At 49.3% G+C, this 21984-nt stretch overlaps 1 protein-coding gene across 1 annotated transcript; it reads right to left on the reverse strand.

Moving 5' to 3' along the window:
* Nucleotides 1-1090: 1090 nt before the first annotated feature.
* Metrnl (meteorin like, glial cell differentiation regulator) lies at nucleotides 1091-15361 on the reverse strand. The gene is made up of 4 exons (XM_052757474.1): nucleotides 14918-15361; nucleotides 9456-9841; nucleotides 3218-3277; nucleotides 1091-2029 (listed from the first exon to the last, which is right to left on the reverse strand). Exons 1-4 carry the CDS (start codon nucleotides 15133-15135, stop codon nucleotides 1710-1712), a joined length of 984 nt encoding a protein of 327 aa, XP_052613434.1. The 5' UTR covers nucleotides 15136-15361; the 3' UTR covers nucleotides 1091-1709.
* Nucleotides 15362-21984: the final 6623 nt, after the last annotated feature.

The following is a 21984-nucleotide window of genomic DNA, read 5'->3' on the forward strand; positions in this document are numbered from 1 at the left end:
GTATCAGTCTCTCCTTGGTCTTGTCTCAGAAGCTGCATGAGAAGAAGCGCCTGGTGAATAAATGCAACAGTTGGGACTGTTTACCCTTGAGGCCCATAGCTGAAGTGGGAGGGGAATCCCCCCAACATGCCTCAGGAACTGGTAAGGGCCACAGAGTTCTCAGAACTTGCACAGGAGACAGCAATTCCCAAGAACTAATGAGGTCCCAGCCAGGACTCAAGCAGGACCGGACCTGTGAGCTAGGACACAGAGATGAGATGCAGTCCACCCCAAACTCCCTATACAGGAGTGAATATTCTTTTTTTGTTTCTTTTTAAATTTGTGTGTGTGTGTGTGTGTGTGTGTGTGTGTGTGTGTGTGTGTGTGTGTGTGCAGGTGCCTGTGAAGACAGAAGAAGTTGCTAGATCACCTGGAGTTGGTAATACAGACAATTACAAGCCACCCAACATGAAAGCTGGGAACCAAACTCAGGTCCTTTTGTAAGAGTAGCAAGTGCTCTTAACCACTGAGTATCTCACCAGCCCCCAGAATGAATATTCTTCCTCCAGATTTGATATTTATTGTAGCCTTTGACTGTGACCTAGTTAGAAATGGAGTCATAATCATGCGAAGATGAGGTCACCAGGGTGGGCCTTAAATCAATGACCTGTGTCCTCCTAAGACAGAAATGTGACACAGCAGAAGTCACATGTCAGGGAAAGCAACACCAGAGTAAAAGAGTCACAGGCCAAGGATGCCTAAAGTCATCAGAAGCTAAAATGTCCCTCTTGGAATCTCCAGCGGAAATGTGGTCCTGCTCATACCCATTCTGGCTTCCAGAACTGTCTGAATTAAAGCCTGCTGTTTAAGCCTCAATTTGTGGAGATTTTTTACCACAGAAAAACTCACACCCTCTGAAGAAATGAGGCCAGTAAGTAGGTGAGTCCCTTGGTATCCAGAGATTTTGACAAGTACTGGCTCAGTGGAAAATGTGTCGACAGATGCAGAAGGCAGCAGTGGCCTGGAAGGAGCAGGAAAGGGGCATGTGCCTAAAGCTAGGCAGCACCATACAGAACTGTCCTGTGAACAAGAGGTCGAGGGACAGCAGTGCCACAGCTGAGCAGAGAAGGTTCAGTGCAGGTACCCATCTGATGGGTTAAGATGGGTAGTAACAGTGTGCTCAGAGCCTGGTCTTTATTCTCTGGAATGGAAGCAGCCTACAGTCTGGGAAGGTTGCCAGCTGCAGAGATGGTCTTTAAAAATCAGAAACAAAATGAATGGAAAATAAAGTATTTGTTCCATGCATTTCTATCACAAGGATAACAAGGTTGAGTGGTAACTATGGAAGCCCATAGCCATCACTGTGCACCACAACCTAGCTCCCACCAATAATACATCAGACCAAATGCAATGGCTAAAGTTAACTTTCTAAAAACACTATTAAATGGCACACCAAAGGCATCTTCAGACACAAGAATTTGTTTCCTATGGACATTTCTTTTTTTTTTTTACAAAAAAATATAATAACTTAGTTTGAATTTTACAGAATTTCCAATGGGTCAGGGCATCCTTGGCTGAGACCTAATGGGTCAGAGCAGCATGTACCTTTCCAGTTTGAGCACCAGGCTGGGCCCATGCCACCACCTTGCAGCCTTTATCAGGATTTGATAGAGCAACTGAGGACACAAACCATGGCTCATTTGAAGAACAGTACCATGTCACCCTGCAAGTCACTCCATATTGATCTCACAGGGGTTTATGCCCCTCTCCTCTGCATTCTTGTACATCCTCTGAAAGTCACTAAAGCGTGGGGCACATCCAAGTTGTGCCTCCCCAAAGTGCACATGTCCAGTGAAGAGGAATTCTCCATGCCCTGGCCGTACACCACACTCCAGAAGTGTCGTGACATGGCCCAGCCAGTGGCCACTGCCCTCAGGAGCTGGCTGGAAGACCCTACTCTTCTGCCGGTGGAGCCTGCTCACCCGCAGGTAGATGACTGATGCTTGCTGTTCTGGCACATGGGTGACATCCTGGATGAAGCCTCGGACAACTGTAGAGGAAAAAGACCGAGGTCAGCAGATCTAATGGGCACTGTCAACATGGCAGGCACATATAGCATATGTCACCCTGGGCATGTCCTTGGCTATCAAAGACATTAGAACCTGGACTTTAACCCACTCTGTCACTTAGTAGCCTTTAGAAAGCTCAATGATGAGCAGCAGTCCATGATACTGACAATGTCAGACAAAGATATTCCACTGAGCATCAGCTACACAGCACATGCTCTTCAGGTAAGAACAAAAAAATAAGCAAAGTGCTCTGCAGTTCTGGGTCCTATCAGGTTTCACAGTGCAGCTCAAAGGTCAAGAATGACGTGAAGGGAGGGGACAGGGAATGACTTGTATTGGTGGTTGGTTAAAGCCTAGAGAGTAGAGCAATAAGGAGTCAAGATCCCACCAAGTGATAGTTCTTGGCTTTTGGATGAGGGTTTGAGTAGGGCCAGCTGGGCCCCAGCTTAATGTAGCCACTATTATGGCAGCAATTCAGCAAGGACCACCTTGGTCCCTGGTGAGATGCCCATGTCATTTTAGGATGTGGGTGTGGAAGCTGGGGGAGGGTACCTTGGTTGAGTGGCATTTCCTACAAGAAGCAAAGCTAAGAGTCTGCAAAGGAAGTGTTAATTGGAGTTGGGGTGAGTAGAAGTGAGTGGGAAAACCTGTCTGCTGTGGGTATGGGGTCTTGGGCTGGGACCATCAGTTTAGTCCCTACTCCAAGACTTGGGACCTCTTGGGCCTCACCAAGACTTGGGACTAAGAAGGGCACTGTGCAAACATCTCTGACTCCAAAAGGGCTTTCAAAACCCCAACCATCTGGATGAAGAATGGGCAGAGCTCTGAGCTGGGGCTAGCTCAGGCACATACCAGGCTGCCCTCTGAACTTCTGAAATGTTATTGGGAACTTAAGGACTTCCAGAGTCCCCAGGAGGTTGTGAGCTGCTTTGCACAGTGAGAACTCACTGACACACCTAGAATGCAAACCCCAACTCTGCCTGCATGCATGGTGTGCAGACTTGCCTTAGTAGTGCACATAGTGCCCTGCTCCCTGTGATTCCAGGGTGAGGCCAGGTTGAGCAGCTTCAGCACCACCACCACCCCCAGTACACACACACATAAAAGAAATCAATGCTGACTTGGGAAAGCCCTCAGACCCTGGAAAGACAACCACAGGGCAGACTTACCAAAGTCACTGGTGCAGATGGCAAGGAGGACTTCAGTGTCACTGCAAGGCCGACATGGAGCTGGGGAGGAAAGAACAGGATGGATGATACAGCCCAGACAATGCTGGTTAGTCACAGACCCTCCCCAGCCCTGACACTGCAGAATATAAAAGGCCTGCCTCCCTGCCCTACATTTGAGGACATATGTTAGAATGAGACAAAGTCAAGGTGAGACTGCTGGCCAGCTCCAATTCTATCACAGAGGTGATCAGCAATGCAGGAGGCAGAAGACCAACTTCTGTCAAGCCAGACAGTAATTCCAGGTGATCGCTTGGCCATCCTGGCTCATACTGTAGCCACAATAACATAAGCCCAGACAAAGGAGTTCCATGCCACTTCTGTTTACCTTGTTAGTGTAGTTCCAAATAAGCAATAACTCTACTCATTTAAAAACAAAACAACAAAAACAAAACTGTTATCAAATGACTGTCACAATGCAAAACATCCCCAAGCTGAACTGAAACTATGTGCCTATACCACTCAACCAAGGTACCCTCCCCTAGTTTCCACACCCACATCCTAAAATGACATGGGCATCTCACCAGAAAGCAGACTCCCTACTGCAGTGTGATGTCTACTCCCCAGATCAGGGCCCTGTGGAGAATCTCACTCAGCCCATCTGCCCCAAGCATTTCCTACAAGAAGCAAAGCTAAGAGTCTGCAAAAGGAAGTGTTAATTGGAGTTAGGGTGAGTAGAAGTGAGTGGGAAAATCTGTCTGCTATGGGTATGGGGTCTTGGGCTAGAGCCATCAGTTTAGCCCCTTACTCTAGGCCTCACCGAGCCTTGGGACAAGTTATGTACTATAAAAGCCTATCAAATTGAGTCCTACCCACAGGACTCAGGCTTGAGACACCTAAAACCTGGGGCCTGGCATCCTACAGAGAGCCCAGAGGTACAACATACACTCTTAGAATGAGCTATCCCACTGGTCAACCACTTATACAACCCACTTCTCCAGAGATAGCCCTCTCCTGCCCTTTGTCCCACTTCCCCTGGTGTGGAACAGAAACTGTGGCTCAGCAGTTTTTCCATGGACCACTCAGAGTGGTTTCAGGAAGATGGAAGCTTATTTGTTGTGAATATGTCTTAAGGCTTTGTCCTCAGTTTCCTGCTTGGGGCCAAGTTCGCCAAATAAACAGAAACCCTGAGGTATAAAAGCTCAGTAGATATATTTCCCTGGGGTCATTCCCTTGCAAAGGCTTTGGGGCAGCCCTTGTCTTAGGGCAGCTTGGTCTTGAAGAAACTCATGCTATCCACATGCCTGGAGGCCACACAGCCTGACCCTGAGTGCTGGTGACTTGGCCCCAGGGGAACCAAGATGGCACTCAAGTGGGCGGAGGGCAAGCAGGCCAAGTGTTTCCAGGCCAAGAGAAGTTCAGAGAAGCTTTATGAGGTCCTGAAAAAGTAAGCCTGAGACAAAGCCTTAGGGTTTACAGTGTCCCAATCAAACACAGCTCTCTGTGGACCCTTGGGCTGGGTGTGTCTGGGGCCCTATCCTTTGGTCCTACCCCAGAAAGGGGGTGAGGTGCCTCCCAGCTTCAGTGCTTGCTGACTCACCCACCCACTCACCTGCCAGCACTTTGGCTTCTATTTAGTTATCAAAAAAGGGAGAAGCCGTGGAACAAGTACAACCTGTTGGCATCAGCATAGTCCATCAGAAAACCAAGCACTCCCACCCCCTCGTCAGCTTTACAGTCCAGAGACTTCTGCTGAGGAGACCTGGGTGCAGCCAGACTCCTGGAAGCTGCAGTTTTCTGGTCCCTTGGATGTCCACCCTCAACCCCGGTTGGCCTGCAACTCCTTTCCTTTCTGTGGTATTTGTTTGGATCATCACAGGCCCCAGCACTGGGGGTCACCTGACCATCAACTCTAAAGCTGTTGAGGTGTGTGGTTTCTGTAGCATGTTGTTCATCCTCACACTGACTAGGAACCAGTGGCTCATGTGAGCAGACATGGGTTGGTTTGATCTAGAACACAAACAGGGCCTAACATTTTGGGCAACATTACACTCAGAGCACAGTACTCTGGTAAGTCCACCCTGGTTGGCACCTGACCAGTGACCACAGCCCACCTGAGAGTCCCCTTCAGGATGGAAAGCAGCAGAGACTAGGGAAAGCGTTGAGGGTCGAGGCCTCACAGGGCTGAGAGTTGGAGGCAAGAGTCCCCAGAAGCTACCCTAAAGCACCTCAGAGTTGACAGTTACCTAAGTTGAGCCAGGACAGCAACTTGCCGTGGAGAGGGGCTGGGAGGCAGGGACCCCAGGCGTGGGGATGTAGCCTGAAACAAGTCCATGGATTTTGCCCTCTCTGTGAATCACATGTGCTCATACCTCAGGTGACAGCTGCAGAGAACACTTAGAGATCATCCCCTTCATTTGTGCTTGCCCTGGCTCACAACTACTTGCAGGAGATGTCAGGCTAGTCAGCCCGCAGACCTGTACAAGCCTCACTGAGTCGTGTCGTGAGCTAGCAGCTCACCTGGAGGCACCCCTGTTCTAATTCTGAGCTTCACTTTTGCAGAAACTCAATGTGGATGATAAAGACCTCAATCTAGGAAGAATTATTAAACAATCAAGTTCATAGCAGCTGTAAAATGTGCTGGCTGCAGATGCTGGCATCACATTTCCTGGGAGCCACTTTGGAAACCAGGCAGGAAAGTGCATAAAAGAAATAAAATGAGGATAAAGAAACAGAATCTAAGGGAGCCTCCTGAGGACACCTGAAGAGTCAGGTGAGGACTCAGTCTGGGCACAGTTGCCAAAAGGGAGAAAAACAGGGAAAGCCAACTCAGGCAAGAATTGCTGGATGGATGCTAGGAGGGTCTGCAGACCTTGTAAGCCAGACCAACTGATGTGTGGGCAACACTGCCTAACAAGAACAGCCAGGAATACACATACAGTTCCAAAGCGAAAACCTTACACACCAAAGCCCTTTAAGATCCCTAGCACACTTTGTGACAGATGGTGGGTACAGTGATTTAACAGGAACAGAGAAGCAAGATTAGGAGCTGAGGCCTAGGCTCCTTCATTGATCAACATCACCAGTTTCCACCAGAAGGATGATGACCAAGGGGTTCTCTGAACCCTTCATCCTAGCAAGGAAGTCAGTGGAGCCAACACCCTTCTTTATCCAAGGTTGGAAGAGGGTTAAGACAAAAAATAATTACAAGATAATTACAGAGGCCTGAGAAACCACCAAGGCAAGAACCAACCAGAGGATGCATAGCTCCAAAGAATATGCCCTTTGCTCTTCAGCTTTCAGGACACAATGCTTCTTTCCACTTCAAGACATGGCCACCACTGGGCATGGTGGTGCACATCTTTAATCCCAGTACTCTAGAGGAAGAGTTCAAGGATAGCCTGGTCTACATAGTGAGTTCCAGGACAGCCAAAGCTACATAACAGAGAGACACTGTCTCAACAAAACAAACAAAAAAGACATGGCCATCAACCCTGACACCATCAGGGCCATGCTCGAACTCTTGAGACTACCAAAGAGGCTTGGGCAGTGGGGCTCCATGTAGCTTCTCAAGCCTAGTAGCAACAAGCAAATCAGGATTTAAAAAGAATAAGCAGACATGCTCAGAAGTAGCAGGCTCCACCCTGTGAGCCCTATGAGCCAGTAACAGCAACGGCAAATGAAAAGTGTCCTGCTGCCCACCTCTTTAGCTGTGTGTCTGAAAAGCCACTGTTGTGACCACCCCCCTCTCTTGGCCTCTCCCAGGGTTCCACAGCAATGGCCAAAGTCATGAGCCAGCCAGGATGGAATGGAACCAGAACCCACCAAGCTATACCTGTTCCGTGGACCAGACAGAATCTCACCCTTGCTGTTCACCCCACAGTCATTTCTCCCACATAGTTGAGCCAAGGGAGGTCAGCCTCCAGATGGAGTTTTATCTGTAGTCAGATGTAGGGCCTTTAGTATATTCTGCCAGATTTCCCTAAGGGTCAGAGGTAGTGCCACTGCCCAGATATCCTGAGCAAGGCCACAGGGGCAGCAGATGCCGGGCAAGCAGCCAAATCCAGCATCCCAGATGCTGGGGTCACCTCTCATATGATTTATCTATGCCCCTGGAAGAGTGCTGTACCCCACTGCTCTGCACCTTTCTATTTTGATGCAGCTCACAAATCAACTACACAATCCTAGTGGACATAAAGCTAATACTGTAAACACTCTGGTGAAACTATGCTAGAGCAGTGGCAGGTTCCCTCCTTTCTGGGTGAGGAGCAAGGCTTACATGCACACGTGCAGGATCCCACACAGATGCACACTCACACATTCTCTCATGCACTCTTGTCTGGGTTCCAACCCACGGCACCACTGTTCTATTGAGTCAGCACAAATGAGAACTGATTCATCTAAGAGCTTGTCTGCCTCTGGCACAACCATCCAGGTCAGGTGCATTCTTTCTTCTCTGACTGATACTGCCTTAACTTTGGCTTATATCTTATTTCTGAAACTGCACCAAGGCCAGAGCAGGAGAAGAGAAAAAGCCTGCCACTGGCCCAATCTGAGCAGGACAATGGCCAGCACTAACATTCCACAATATATATCCATTCCTTAGGCACTAACAGCTCATGATCCCCATTGTTCAAGAAAGCCAAATATCCAGGTTGAGACCATCTTAACCCTGAGACTTAGGTGGTGCTCCCTAGGAAGGGTGGCACCCACTCTAGGTAATACACATGTCTATTGACTGTTTTCAGGCAATGCTAGGGTTGGGCCAGAGCTCATAGCCACCCTTAGTCTGAGACCCTATACTGAGTTCTGATAGTTGTTGTGTAGTGACTGACATTGGCAAGGTGTGAAAAGTCACTGCAGGTTTGATTTCAGACATTCAGAGCCAACTAGGTGTATGTTTTAGGATTGTGAGGGAACCCTGAGGCTCAAACACAACAAAGTCCTGGGTACAGGGATAGCATGACATTTTACCTGGTACACTGCCTTGTGTGAGATCCTGTGGCCTGAGAGGTACATAGAGTACTGGATACAGGACTACAGCTAAATACCTATGCCAGGGCTTCTGCCTTCCTGAAACCCCAGGAGAAGCTGAGGCCACTCAACTGACCCCCACAGGCCTCCCGCCTTTAGCCTGGAAGTATGGACATAGAAGCTGCAGGCAGTAAGGGACAGGGAGGAGAGGGCAGCTCCTGGAATCTATCAGTCATCCTCATTTATGACCAAAGAAATAAGACCCTAATGGACCACAGTACAAGAGGTGAGAGAGACCTGCCTTTCCCTAATGTCCTGATGCCAACATCTCTCTACTATCCACCAACAAAGCCACACAATCCTTGATGCAACTTGCCTGTCACATAGAAAAACATCTGCTTGTGTCAAAACAAAACAAAACCAAGCCCACACAGCTTCAGTTATTAGGCACACATATCACCTCATCTGGCAGTCACCTGGTCTTGGAGAAATGTGCACCAGAACCTCATCATCAATCACTATCTAGAGCTGATCCTGCATTGGTTCCTGAGGCTGCTATTCTGTCCCAGTGGGGAGCTCCTCCCAGGTCCACCTACCTCAATCTCTAGCAGGCACCTGGCTACACACCTCTCTTTCTCAGTCTCAGACCCTAGGTACTTGCCAGTCTCTCCATCAGTTTCCTGGCTCTATCTTGTAGAGACAGAGCTGGGTCAGCTGTGCTCTCCTTGGAGACCTTATCTGGTTTTCTCAATCCTGACTAATATTCATCCACAAAGCCTCTGGGATATCACAGCTTTATGCTGTTCTGCTCCCCACCCCGAACTATTTCAAGGTTATGGCAGACACTAAAAACTCGAGCCGGTTTGTAGAAGCCCCATCTCAAATGAGTTGTAAAGAGTCCTTTAGGGACAGACCATAAGCCATTCTCAGGGAACACAGCCTCCTACCACCTCACTTCCCTCAAGCCAGAAGCTCCAGGGGCCTAAAGTACACCACAACCAGAAGTCTTCTTAGAGGGGGTCTTGGTTGAAAAAGCTGCATTAATTTTAAGGTCCAATACTCTTTTATCTTGCAGTCCCTCAGTAGGACAAAGGGCTCATGGGACAGGCATGCCACATTGAAGCCACAGACACAGGAATGTTTCACAGAAGTGAATAAGGGAGAAGGTAGGAGAAAATCAGACTATGAGAGGTTCCAATGTTACCTGAGAAAAAGCAGCAGGACTAACCATTAGCTAGCCCATGCTAGTCCTGAACAGGGTACTCACCAGACAGCATATGCAGGTCCAGCCCCCTCTGCCCACTCATCAGCTCATACTGGAAGCCTGTGGTCCTCCTGCTGATGTCCTGTTGGGGTGTTGCCTCTACAAATAGGCCACCCTGCTCTAGGCTGAAGCACTGCACCTGGCCAGGTTCACCACCGATGTCCCGCACCAACAGTCTCAGTTCTCCAGTTTTTTCCAAATAAATATTGGCCCCAGAGGAGTCCCTGAAAGGCTTGATGCACACAGTGAGGTTCCTGGCAGGTGAGAAGGTGTTGGGCCGCAGGTTAACAATGAGCGCCCCAGTTGGGTACATCCACTCCACAGAGCCTGCTGAGCAGCGCAGGTACACCTGCTCCACCTCCTTGCTATGTGCTTCTCGGGTCAGCCCACTGTGGGAAGAAGGGACAGAGTCAGGCAGGACCTCACAGCAAAGATCCCCATATGCGTTCACCCCACATAGAGCCTCACTCAGGAGTCATTCACACTCACCTGACACATGTTCAGGTACCCACTTCTCTTAGCTGCCAGTGGACCTACTCCAAGAGTCAAGCTGAGCCAGGCCAAAGCTCTGATGGTACAGGCCATGCTGGCTCCCCAGACCCTAGATACTACCCATGCTGCACTCAGGGCACCAGAGTCTTAGTCGGTTCCTTAGCCAAGGAAATGAAACCAGGAAGTTACAGCAAGGATGCTCTGTAACTTTGTTTCCAAGACATGGAGCAAAGGAGACCAACAGGACCACTACACCAGCCAAGGTTTCAAACCACTCAAGGGAGTGAAAGATAAGGATAAACCTTGCATGTAGAGATGTCATGGGTGTACTACATATATAATAATATACTCCAAAGAGCAACTTCCACACCAGCCAGAGGAGTTAGCCACAGGGAATAAGAGATTTTGATTTTCCTTAAGCCAATGATCTGACCATTTTTTCACTCATTTTCAAACCTGAAGTTTTATATCACCAATCATATTTTTAAAAAATATATAAACCCAAGGGCCATTAAAGCAGGTTCATTATAAGGGCAAAGGAAACATCCCTGGGGCAGGGGGTGGGGAGAAGTCTAAGGACAAGAGGACCTTTGGATGGGATCCCTAAAGTAATAAAGTTCCTAAAGTAATAATTTAACCTCACAAATGCCAAATGAAAGGAGGCATGTAGTATGCTACACCCTTGGGAGGCATATTGTTTTCGAAAAATTGAAGCTGCTGAAAATGTAGTAGTTTCTCCTACTCAGACTAAAAAGCAAAAGTCAGCCTGTTGCTAAGGTTACGTCATAACCACAAGTGGTCTTGGAAAGAAACCAGTGACTTCAGCTAAGAGTTCTATTACATGAGTTTGGTTCTGATCAGATCTCAGACAGGTTCACCCACATTCTTAGGATTTTTATGCAAAATAAAAAAAGTTATATCCAGAACCTAGCCTGAGTGAGTTACCAGAAATCCTTTCTGCAAGGGCAAAAATGTATAACACATGCCATACCTTTACTGCTAGTGACTCATGCTTCCCGCCCCCAAACCTCATTTTGTATACAAGGACTGCAGTAGTCTAGGACTGTAAGTCACCCCTCAGACCACATCAGAGAAGAGCATTGAGGGTGAACCCCTCCTGACCTGCTTCCCAAGCGGACAAAGCCCTGGACCAGGCAACAGCCAGCACTAGCAAACAAACTTAGAAATTACAGTCAATAAAACTCACACAAGCTCATCTGACACCTATGTAGGAATGGGCATAATTATATCATTATGTGAAAATTAGACTAAATGGTGAGTAGCTGATACACATGGCTAACACCTAATTGTTGTGTTTTTTTCTATCCTGTCTCCAGCATCAAGAGACAGCTGACGCTTGCACCAGGCCAGTCACAAACCTCAACTCTCTTCCATATAAAGCACCCAGCATGAGGTTTTGCTTCCTGAGGATCAAGAGGGTGGAGGCCTCACTACAGAGGTTCTGTGAGACCCAGACCACTGAGGTTCAGTACAGCAAAGGTGGATAAAGGGGAAGACTATCCTCCATCCACAACATAGGCAGAGGCAGAAGCAGCCCAAAGGGATAAGAGGCCAGCCCACAATGCCCAGATTAGGGGCTGCCATCCCAGCAGCCACATGCATTATGTGGAGTCCATTGCATTCCACTTATTTGGAAAGAATATGAGGGCAGAGTACCCACAGAAACAAGGTTAGCTCACCTCTACTCAGGCCTCACTAGCTAAGGGAAGGATTAGTGTCCATCCCAGGACAAGCAAGAATCTTCCCTCATACTCTCTTAAAATATTCAGGCCAACAAGAGAGATTTCACATCAAAACTAGTGCAGTGTGCATAACCCATGTTTAGAGAAGTAGGAACTAAAGTAAAGGGACCCTCAGCCTAGGACCAGACAGACAGCTTTAAAGAAGTCAAGACCAGCCATGCAGGTTCCCACTGAGACACCTAGTGCCCTAAATTTCCATTTCCAACACCCCACACCATAAACACAAACATCCTAAATGACAATTGATCAACAGGACTTTACCATCTTCATGAGATGTAGATGGCACACCAGCTACACAAAATGAAGCAATCATGTTCCACTGCTGTGATTAAGCTACAATAAGCACAGAACTGATCCTAGTCTACCCCATAAAATTGGCAAGGCTTGTTTGATCATAGATTAAACTGAATAAATGGTGTGTATGGGTGCGCGATTGTCCTGAGGAACAACGCAGTGTCTTTCACACTTGCACATGCTGGACAAACACTATACCATTAAGCCACATCACCAGCACAATGTTTTGTTTGGTTTTGTTTCCATCAGCAAAGGTCACTACCCAGATGAACACACATTTGAGTGGCCTTGTGAGACAAAGTGTAAATTCCAGGTTAGTATGAGGACTCACTGATGTGAGCAGGGCTTGTTCAGGTACACTGCTCATATTGGGACAAGACAAGGGTCTCTAGAAAGGTTTTGGGTCCAAGTGAAATCTAAAGGCTCTGCTAAGTTTTGCCTTTCATTTCCTACCTTGCAAGACAGCCCAGGTGTGACTACACCTGCCATGTGCCTGCTGGTAACAGTGGGAAAGTTCATGGTCCACCTTTATGGCACTGGCTAATAAACAGAGAAAGGGATTTCAAAATTTCCAACTTGATTTCTTGGAAACACCTAGAGCCTACATGAGTTAAGTGCTATGGAGAGCAATTCCCTTTCTATCAGAGGCCAGAATCCAACATTTTTTTTTTTTTCGTTTTTCGAGACAGGGTTTCTCTGTGTAGCTTTGCGCCTTTCCTAGGACTTGCTTGGTAGCCCAGGCTGGCCTCAAACTCACAGAGATCCACCTGGCTCTGCCTCCCGAGTGCTGGGATTAAAGGCGTGCGCCACCACCGCCCGGCACAGAATCCAACATTTTGAGGCTTGCTCCACCCAGTGATTTATTCTAGACTTCTTGGGGGTAAAAATTCATAAACACTGTGGAGTAGCAAGCACACCAGCATGCTGGGCAGTAGTAAACTGACCTGTGAAGTGTACTTATAATTGGGGGCAATGGCTATAACACAAGGGACTCTTTATGGGTTCTCCCAATCCCACCTACCTACCTACAACTACCAGGTGCCTTCAGCTGTCCTCTGCTAGGCTGTGCCTTGGGAAAAAGGCCCTCAAGGGAATCCCAGAATAGGAATGAGTTTGTGGTGATGGGGAGGAGGCCCAGGTAGGCATAAGTGTGACCAGCTACTGGACACTTCCCACAGCTTACACACAATTGGAGGCCCTTGACCTGGCTCTGGAAGTGGGCAGGTGAGAGAGGGAATCCAACGGGACAGATAGCCAGCTCACAATGCCCAGACATGAGTTTGAGTGCTGCCATCCCAGCAGTCACATGCATTATGTTCTGGTCATCTGGTCCCACTTAATTGGAAGCAACAATGTAAGAGTGGACCCACAGAAAAGGTGTCTTTTAGTTTATCTATACTCAAGCCCTCACTAGCTAGGGGAAGGTCACCCCACACCACAGATCCCTGGACTCAGAGGAAGGTAGTCTTTGAGGCACACAGTCTTCTGAGAACCTGGAAGAAAATCAAGTGTCGGAGTTCGGTTTCTGGTTTTGGTCTGCTGGAACAAGGCACCCCAAGACCTGGGGCTAGAGTACACTGATTCAGCAGTGCAGGCTGTGAGCAGAGAGCTAATTACCATCGGGAAAAGGGCAGCCCCATAAGAGCTCAACATCACAGGCTCATGGCCAGCTCTGTGACGGCGCCAGCATTCCCGAGACCAGTCCTCCTCCAGATCCCATCTGCCCTTGTCTGCCCAAGCTCTACTGACTCCCTGCTCTAACAGGACAGAAGGGATTTCTACTAGAGAAAGAGCTAACTCCCTGAAAGGAGGGGCAGGAGCTCTCAGGAGGCAGCGCTCAACCTTCCAGTGCAAGCACTCCAGCAGGAGTCATTATGAGGGTTGATTGTGGACTCCGTGGTTTCCTCAGAAAGTTAGGCACTGTAAGTGTACAAGATAACTATTGTGCCCTGCTTACACAGAGCCTAGGCACCGCTCAACATCCAGCCTTCTCAGAAAATCCTGTTCGCCAAAAGCATCCATCACACACTGCCCGCATGAGCCCTCTACACTGTAGTCTGTGCATCGGACCAGATCGTGTACCTCCACCGGCCTGCGCAGGCGCCCTGCCCATGGGATGAGCCACACCAGACCCCTACCGCCGCCCCAGCCCACGTTTTCAGCGGAGAACCGCATCTGCGCAGCGCGCTAGGCAAACCGCTGAACTGGCAACTTGCAGTGTATGAAACTGGCTCTGCAAAGAGAGGGGGCCGGCCGCTGTGCCTGACACGCCCTCAGTGTCCAGAGCAGCTATTACTCCTCAGGCACCCCGCCCGCGCACACTTGTGACTTGCGCTCCTTTCCACACGTCACACTTCAGTTAAAACAACAACAAAAAGTCTTTGGCTGTCACCGCTGATGGGGACCAGAGGGGGGTGTCACGGGAACCCCGCGCCCGACTGCCAAGGGCGGCTTGACCTTCACCGAGCGGGCGCGGGGCTCTACCCTACAGCATTTGGCTGCGGACAGGTGTGGAACCCGTCTCGTCGCCCTACAGACGCGACTGGTGCTGGAGCCTATACCGGTCGCGTTTGGACTCGGCGCTCTCCGCGCCACAGCTGTCCTTCTCTATGTGCACAGAACCGAACCTTCCCCAAGGGTCAGAAATCCCAACCTTTGGAGCGCCGAACCCGCAATCGGTGGAGCTCAGGAAACCCCACAAGGGCAGAGATACGCGCACCGAGAGTGGGCGTCTTCCGAGACCGGACCCAGACTCCGTCAACTCTTTTGTTCTGAAACCAGGGCTAGGGCGGGGGTCACCCGGCTTGGCCAGGATCGCAGCCCCTACCCCGCCGTCACCAGCCCCTCTGCATCTCACAGTCGAGGGCTCTGGGCCAGGTCAAGGCAGTCCACGCTGGAATCGCCGGCAAGACTCACCTCCCCTTCCAGCTGCACAGGTCGCTGGAGTACTGCGCGCTCGCGCCGCCCAGCAGCAGTAGCAGCAGCAGCAGCCGCGGCGGCGGCAGCAGCGGGGGCGGGCCGGGCCCAGGGCCCGGGGACCGAGGCCACTGCTGCCCCGCGCGCCTGCGGGCCGCCCACGCCGCACCCCGCATGCTCGGGCCGGGTCTGCGTCCGGCGTGCGCCCGCACCCACATAGTAGACTCTTGAGCCAGTGCGGCCGGCGGCGTGGTTTCGTGTGCAGGCTGATCACGTCGCCCGTCCGCAATCCATCCCGGCTTGCCCCTGGCCGCCCACCACAGGAGCCGCCGGAGCCGCCCAAGCTGCAACCAGAGAAGCGCGCCGGCTGCCGCTAGAACCTCTGAGCTGGCAAGTTCCAGGACCCCGGTCTGGCTCAGCTGGGGGGCGGAACCGTGGAGCCGCCCCGCCCTCGTCCGAGCTCCGCCCCCGCCTGGCCTTCGGCCGGGGCTAGCAGTTCCGCCCCGTGTGCCAGCTCACAGATCTGTGTCCTGCCAACTCCTGCCAGCTCCAGCCTGGAACGCCCTGGTATCACGCCGCAGATACCCAGTGGTCAGCATCTCGCGGCACAGGACACGGGAAAGTGTGGCTCGGAGTGGGACAAACGAAGACGCTGAAGAGAGAAGAGGGCACGAAGGACCGGAATAAGTCCGAGAGGAGGACTAGGGCTGTACCGCAGAAGCTCTGGGGATGGAGATGCAAGAGTTTGGGGCTTGGGGGAAATCCTAACCTTTGTTGGGCGAGTGACACAGAAGCAGGACAGAAATGGGGAGGAGGGGAGACACTCTCTCTGGCCTGGAGCTTGATTCAGAAAAAGCAGGGAGACGGTGAAGAGGCAAACACTTTAAGCAGCCTCTATTTGCTCACCTGAGCGCCAAAGCCCCAAACAACATCAAATGATGGATACATTTCAGGAGGAATTTGAAGTGACTGGTGGGGATGGGGTATTGCAGGGTGCCCCTATCCACGAGGAGAGGCCTAGAAGTTTAGTTTATTGGGTGGTGACCATACTGAGAGCAGGAGAGGGACAAATTTATGTCTTCAGGACAGAGGAAGAGCGAGTACCACCTGTAGATTCAAGACCTCTAAAGAGAGCTGAGAAAAGGTGAAGGGCCTGCAGAGCTGGAAAAGACTTTAAGAATCACTGTAGAACAGCCCTACAACTGAGCAGGTCTTTCTACTCAACTAAAACCCAGAACTGGAACCCTGCATAGCATGTAAAGTGATGTCACCCTGAAATTCACCGCCCTGTTTGGTGCTCCAGGAACACACTTGTATATTCAGAGCTTAGAGGCCTACTCCACCAATTCCAAGGCCCTTAGATTTTGGCCTTGCCCCTGTCACTACAGAGTTCCAGTGTACAGAATTATATGAGCCAGGTGATAACCCAAAGCTGGTGAGGAAAGGAACCTGCCAATTGCACACTGTAAACTCCAGCTACTTTCTATATAGCAATTCCTCTTACCACCTCTATAGAGCTGAATACACTATTTGCATGTAACCAATCATGTCTCATCCATCTTGGGAGGGCTATATGGCTTATCACAGCCCAGACCACAGCATCATGGAAGCAGGTAAGAGTGGTGTCCAGTGCAGGCACTGAGAGCTAGTGACTTGCAGTCACTGACCAGGGTCTCAGGGCACCTAAGCTGGTTCTATCCCAGGGGATGGTACAAGCTCATGTGCATTTATCAAAACCAGTGGAACACAAGAGTAAACTGGAATGCAGATTTTGGCCTTTAGTTTATGATATACCAATATCAGCTCATTGATTATTGCACGTATATTAAGACAAGATGTTAATGACGATAGGGAGAAGGGAGTAGATATTAGAGATTTCTCTATTTTCTACAAACCCTTAAAATCAAATTAAAAAGGAGAAAACAAAGTAAGAATGCGTGTTTGCCTATCAGAGTTCTTGCAAGAATCCCATAGGACACCAAGGAGGTTGGCACTTCCTTCCAGGACCCTGATCCTCCTGTAGTATCATTGAAGCAGTAATTCCTTCATTCTCATCTCCCTGACCTATTGACTAGCCTAGGGTGGGAACAGCACAGCAGAACTGGCTTTCAGACCTGCCACTGGGATATCAGCAGAGTGTAGACACTCTGCTGGCTTGTGGAGTTTTGTACTGTAGAAGTCCTTAGAGACTCCTGGCACCTGTGCTGACCACTATCCTGCAGCAAAGCCACCTGTAGAGAGGACACCCCCAACAGACAAGGTTCCTGGGGACAGGAGAATTATATGGGCCAAGGTTGTTAGGTTGCCTACCAACCACTGCCCCCTTACACTCCTAGATCCTGGTGTGTTGACTATGGGCCCACAGAGGCTTGGACAGTCTCTCTGAGATTTTCCAGGGTCCCTTTGGGAAATTCTGTAAGGAAAGAGCCTGGAATGTGTTATTCCATGATAAGTGAGAAGGGACTACTTCTTAGGTAACATTTTATGGGCTAAACCCACAAAGGGCCCCAGCATCTCCCTCCTGCCCTACAGTGGGGGAGGGATGGCCCCATGATGATCCTTACAGCATTAGTACAGAGTTTGGTGCAAATATATATGATAAATTTCAAATACAGCCCATGGATGGAGCATCTATAGCTTGTCAGATGTGAGACTGAGAAGGCATGTGGCCTCATAAATCTGAGAACCAGGGTAGTAAGTACAGGATCAGCTATGTATATGTGGCCCCAGAGATTTTCTGCCATAAAGTATGGGCTAGCACATTTCATGGGACCCAACAATAGAGAAGAGATGCTGGGGGCAAACTGTGAAACTGGACACCTCTCAACCTTTTAAACTTTAGCATGCACATAGGCTCTTTGTGAGTGATAGCCTATGTGATTTAGATACCACATTATGATCTCCACAGTTTACGGTGTTGGGGCCCAATTTTGAACCTCAGTTACTTCCAAAGTAGGATAGCTCCAATTCCACAGTGAGATAGTGTTCCCAATGTCAGCATTATAGCACCTCATCTTTGCATGGGAGCTGGTAATCAGAGGCTCCTGGAGACAAGATTCAGGCATCTCTCCTTTAATGGAAGGCACGTTGGTGGGAATTCTCCATTTCTCTATAGCACTGGGACTTTGTGCCAGAGACACAACTTAACAGACTGCCAACAGTGATGGGTTTTTGCCTAATCTTGAAGTTTCCATTGTATATTGATGACTATTCTGTCATATAAAAATGGCTATCATTAAAGGATCGCCTAGAAAAATTCTGTTTTCTTAAAAGCATTTGAAAATTTTGAGGTCAGTCAGCCATGGCCCTGCTTTGCCCTGTGGTATTCATATTAAGAACACCTATCCCACTACCCTGCTCAGCCCCAGGTCCCAAGTCATCTGTAACCCTAGTATCCCCCTCTGAGGTCACTCTGCTGACCTTCTGACAAGGACATAATTATCATAATTGTGGTCAAATGATGCACAGAGAGCCAACGCTTGTAATTTAACATTTAGCAACTGCAGTGTGTAACCTGTAATTACGACATGAAACAGCCTAGAGGCCTCAACTCAGCAACCTTCACCTAGCTCCCCCTAACCTAATTTGCTAGTAGGTTTGCTGTCTGTGAGTCAAAGAAAAGTGGGAGGAAGAGAGTCAGCTGACTTGGCTGGAGTCAAGGGCCTCCTTCAAGTCCACAGTGCAAGGGGATCAGATTCAAGTCCAGGCAGACTGGCCAATGTATAACCTAAGGTATGTAAATATGGGGCATAGAAGTACAGGAAGTTGTGTGTAGTACCTGGAAGATCACAGCATAAGGGGCAGCAAGCTGTAGTGACCCCACCAGTGGGCACTTGACTCTTGAGGCAGCTCTCAGGGGTGACCTTAGGAGAGGTTCAGCTATGTCAAAATTCATACATGGAAATGACAGCTTGACATGCAATGGACCCTAGTTGTTGTTAGTCAAATAAAGGCCCGGACAAAGAAATCTGTGATAGCATACCAAACCATTGCTGTGCAGTGGTGGTACATGCCTTTAATCCCAGAATTTGGGAAGCAGAGGCAGGTGGATCTATGAGTTCAAGGCCAGCCAGGTCTACAGAGTTCCAGGACAGCCAGGGCTACACAGAGAAATCCTGTCTCAAAAAGCCAGGGGTTGTGGGGGAAGACTACAGAGCCATCTATGCATCTAGCCTAGGCAAGCTGCATATCATGATTTCCAATCTGAAACAGCTGAAATATATCAGCAGTTGTCTGTGAAGTTAGGAGTCAGATAGTTCTGCCTGGGTTAGGAGAAGGTGTAGAGAAGCTGAGCTCCAGGGTGAGAACTGAGGGGCAAGGGATACTTGTGTGGGCAGCTGGTGCTGTAGTAGCTGAGAGCATTGGGTAAAAATATGAAACACAAACTCAGAGAACAGGGTGGAATGTGGTGGGGCCACCACATGACAGTGGCCATAATCTAGGGTATGTCTGAGTGGCCCATACACATAGGCCTGTAGTCTCGTAGGACACCAGCCAGAAGGTCTAACCTTCTGATTCTCATGACAAAAATGACCAGAGAGAATCTACTTCCTGATGCCTAAGGAGAGGGCAGTGTCTCCATACAGCCACCACCTGAAGTTCTATGTGGCCTTGAAACATCAGAAAATCATAGTAGTCAGTCTGTCCACTTTCCCCAAGGAGAAGGCTGTGTTTATATCTTGTGTACACATACACATCCCCCAAATTATGTAGTGGTCACAGAGGTTATGATCTTTCAGCCCTAAACACTACAGCAAGAGTTCTGTCTACAAGGATGATAGAGCATAGACATCTCGTGCGGTGACATAACCAAGAAGCTGTACACAGACACCAGCCCTAAGTATACTAGAGTTTACACGAGTGCATCTTTGATGTCTCTGGACACTGAGTTGCCAAGGAGCATCTATCTGCTCCTCACCAAGCCCAGTCCCACTAAACAGCTGGGGAGGCCTCAGGGCAGTAGCATCCTCCTGAGAGTGCATAACTGGCATGGGAGCCTGGTGCCTGGCTGAAAGATATCCTGGACAGATGTTACCCTACAGGGAACCTGGCAGGTACTCAATGTGCATCTGAATCCCAGAAGGCACTTATGCCTGACCTACCTGTGATCACAGAATAGTAATATAATTCCAGATATTCAACAGGAAGTTAGCACCCAGTAGAAGCCCTTCTTTCCTGAAATGTCTTAGCTGAGAAAAAGACTCACTCCACAATGTTAGTAGTGTCTACTTTCTTAGATAGGAAAGCACCTCCAGACCCTAACAGGTCCTGTAAACAGTTAAAGGATGGGAGATTGTCCACCTGTGCCTGATGCTATCCTGCATAAGGCCTAAACAGCCTGTGCTAAATAGAACTCCAGTTCCACCAAGGCATAAAATGCTGCAGTGCCCAGAGACTGGGAGGTAGACCCTATTGATCTGGTCATGTTTGGAAGACTGGACTGTGCATATGTGGGCACAGCCCTGACTCAATCAAAGGTGGGAAAGCTGTCTGTATCTAGGGAAGGGAGACAATGGATAGTGTAATCACCACTCAGTAACTTCCCAGCTGGCCTGGATTTGGTGTCTCTTCTCTAGTCCACAGCTGAAGTCCTCGGTGGGATACCCAGGGCTGGCCCTCCCCAACAGACAACAGCTACTTACATCTCAGTGACTCAGCCCAGCTGGCAGGAGTGGCCATAAACTCCCATCAATAAGGATTTGTCAGTGGGTCCTGTATCTACCCATATCACCAACCCATCTAGTCCTGTCTTTAGAGAAAAGATAGACTCTTGAGTGTGTAGCTGGAGGCTGTCCCAACCCAGTCAGACCTTCAGCCCTGGAGCAATGGGAGGCATGAAAGTGCTATTCAAGGGCAGGGCCTCATGCTGGGCACATCTGAGACAAAGGCAAGAACCTGGAGTCCACCTGTCCTGAGGGTTCCACTGGACAGATGGTTCCACTCTGAGTCAGGAGACAAAGGTATAGCGAAGCTCAGAGGATGTTAGTTGCATCAGGTCTTTTGTCTCTAACATGGTAATATGTTACCTGTGTGTGCTACCTTGTCCCTGAGGCCACTGGAATGGCTACCCAGGGAGGGAGCATTCAATGCCCCAAATGCATAGCTTGGCAGGGTCAGTACCCTTCACCCCAGTCCACTGTAGGGTCCAACAGGGCTGGGAATAGCTGGACAGAGACCTCAGAGGCGAGGGCTGGGTAGGGTAGATGCTATGAGAAAGAGGGGATGACAGGACACAGGGGTGACCTATACCATCAAATTGGACCTAAGCAAAACAGGCAGGGGTAATTCTGACCCTTACATACCTTCTGTGCCCTCTGTATCCTGCCAGTAAGAGAAGATATACCTAAAGAACCCCAATGGGTTTCTGACTGCAAGAGTGGTTGATGGGGTCCTTCCAAGATCTCAAAATTGTGAGTGAGCTGCCTGTTCCTCAGCATCACCCCTACTGGAATGGGATATGGAAAACTTTTGACCCACAACAGGTTCAGACAGCCCTTCCTGCAACTTGAGTTTCAGGCTCCAAACAAGATGTCCAGGCTCCAGCTCTGTCTCTACCTTACTCTCTTCATCTTTGGGGAATGGATACTGTGCCCTATACAAATTTTTAGAAGTAAGGATGCTCAGAGGAACTCTCTTTTAGGCTATGATGGTGGAATAAGCATCTGGCTGTCAATTCAGCCTCAAGAAAGACAACAGGGGTGGCCGGGTGGAGGTGGCGCACGCCTTTAATCCCAGCACTCGGGAGGCAGAGGCAGGTGGATCTTTGTGAGTTCGAGGCCAGCCTGGTCTACAGAGCAAGATCCAGGAAAGGCACAAAGCTACACAGAGAAACCCTGTCTCGAGAAACCAAAAAAAAAAAAAAAAGAAAGAAAGACAACTGGGCCATAGATGCTATGGACCTGGACTCCCTCCCCTACAGTCCCCTTACCCTTCACCAGATTGGCTTCTCCATAGGTGCTCCACTTTTTCCACCATGTTGTGGGAGCTAGATGATATCTACAGAGGTCTCTAGGTCCAGAGGAACTCCCTATCCCAGCTCTGCTCACAACTAGTCTTTGAACCACTTG

Source organism: Peromyscus californicus, unplaced genomic scaffold (assembly GCF_007827085.1).
Source record: "Peromyscus californicus insignis strain IS unplaced genomic scaffold, ASM782708v3 Scaffold_3__1_contigs__length_106647218, whole genome shotgun sequence".
Taxonomy (NCBI): Eukaryota; Metazoa; Chordata; class Mammalia; order Rodentia; family Cricetidae; genus Peromyscus; species Peromyscus californicus.

Excerpts from the sequence above, each read along its gene's own strand:
- Metrnl (XM_052757474.1), bottom strand. The coding sequence starts at position 15,135 with ATGTGGGTGCGGGCGCACGCCGGACGCAGACCCGGCCCGAGCATGCGG. Across the intron at positions 9,842-14,917 it reads CTGTGCAGCTGGAAGGGGAG|TGGGCTGACCCGAGAAGCAC; the intron begins GTGAGTCTTGCC and ends TTCTTCCCACAG. Across the intron at positions 3,278-9,455 it reads GGACCTGCATATGCTGTCTG|CTCCATGTCGGCCTTGCAGT; the intron begins GTGAGTACCCTG and ends TTTCCTCCCCAG.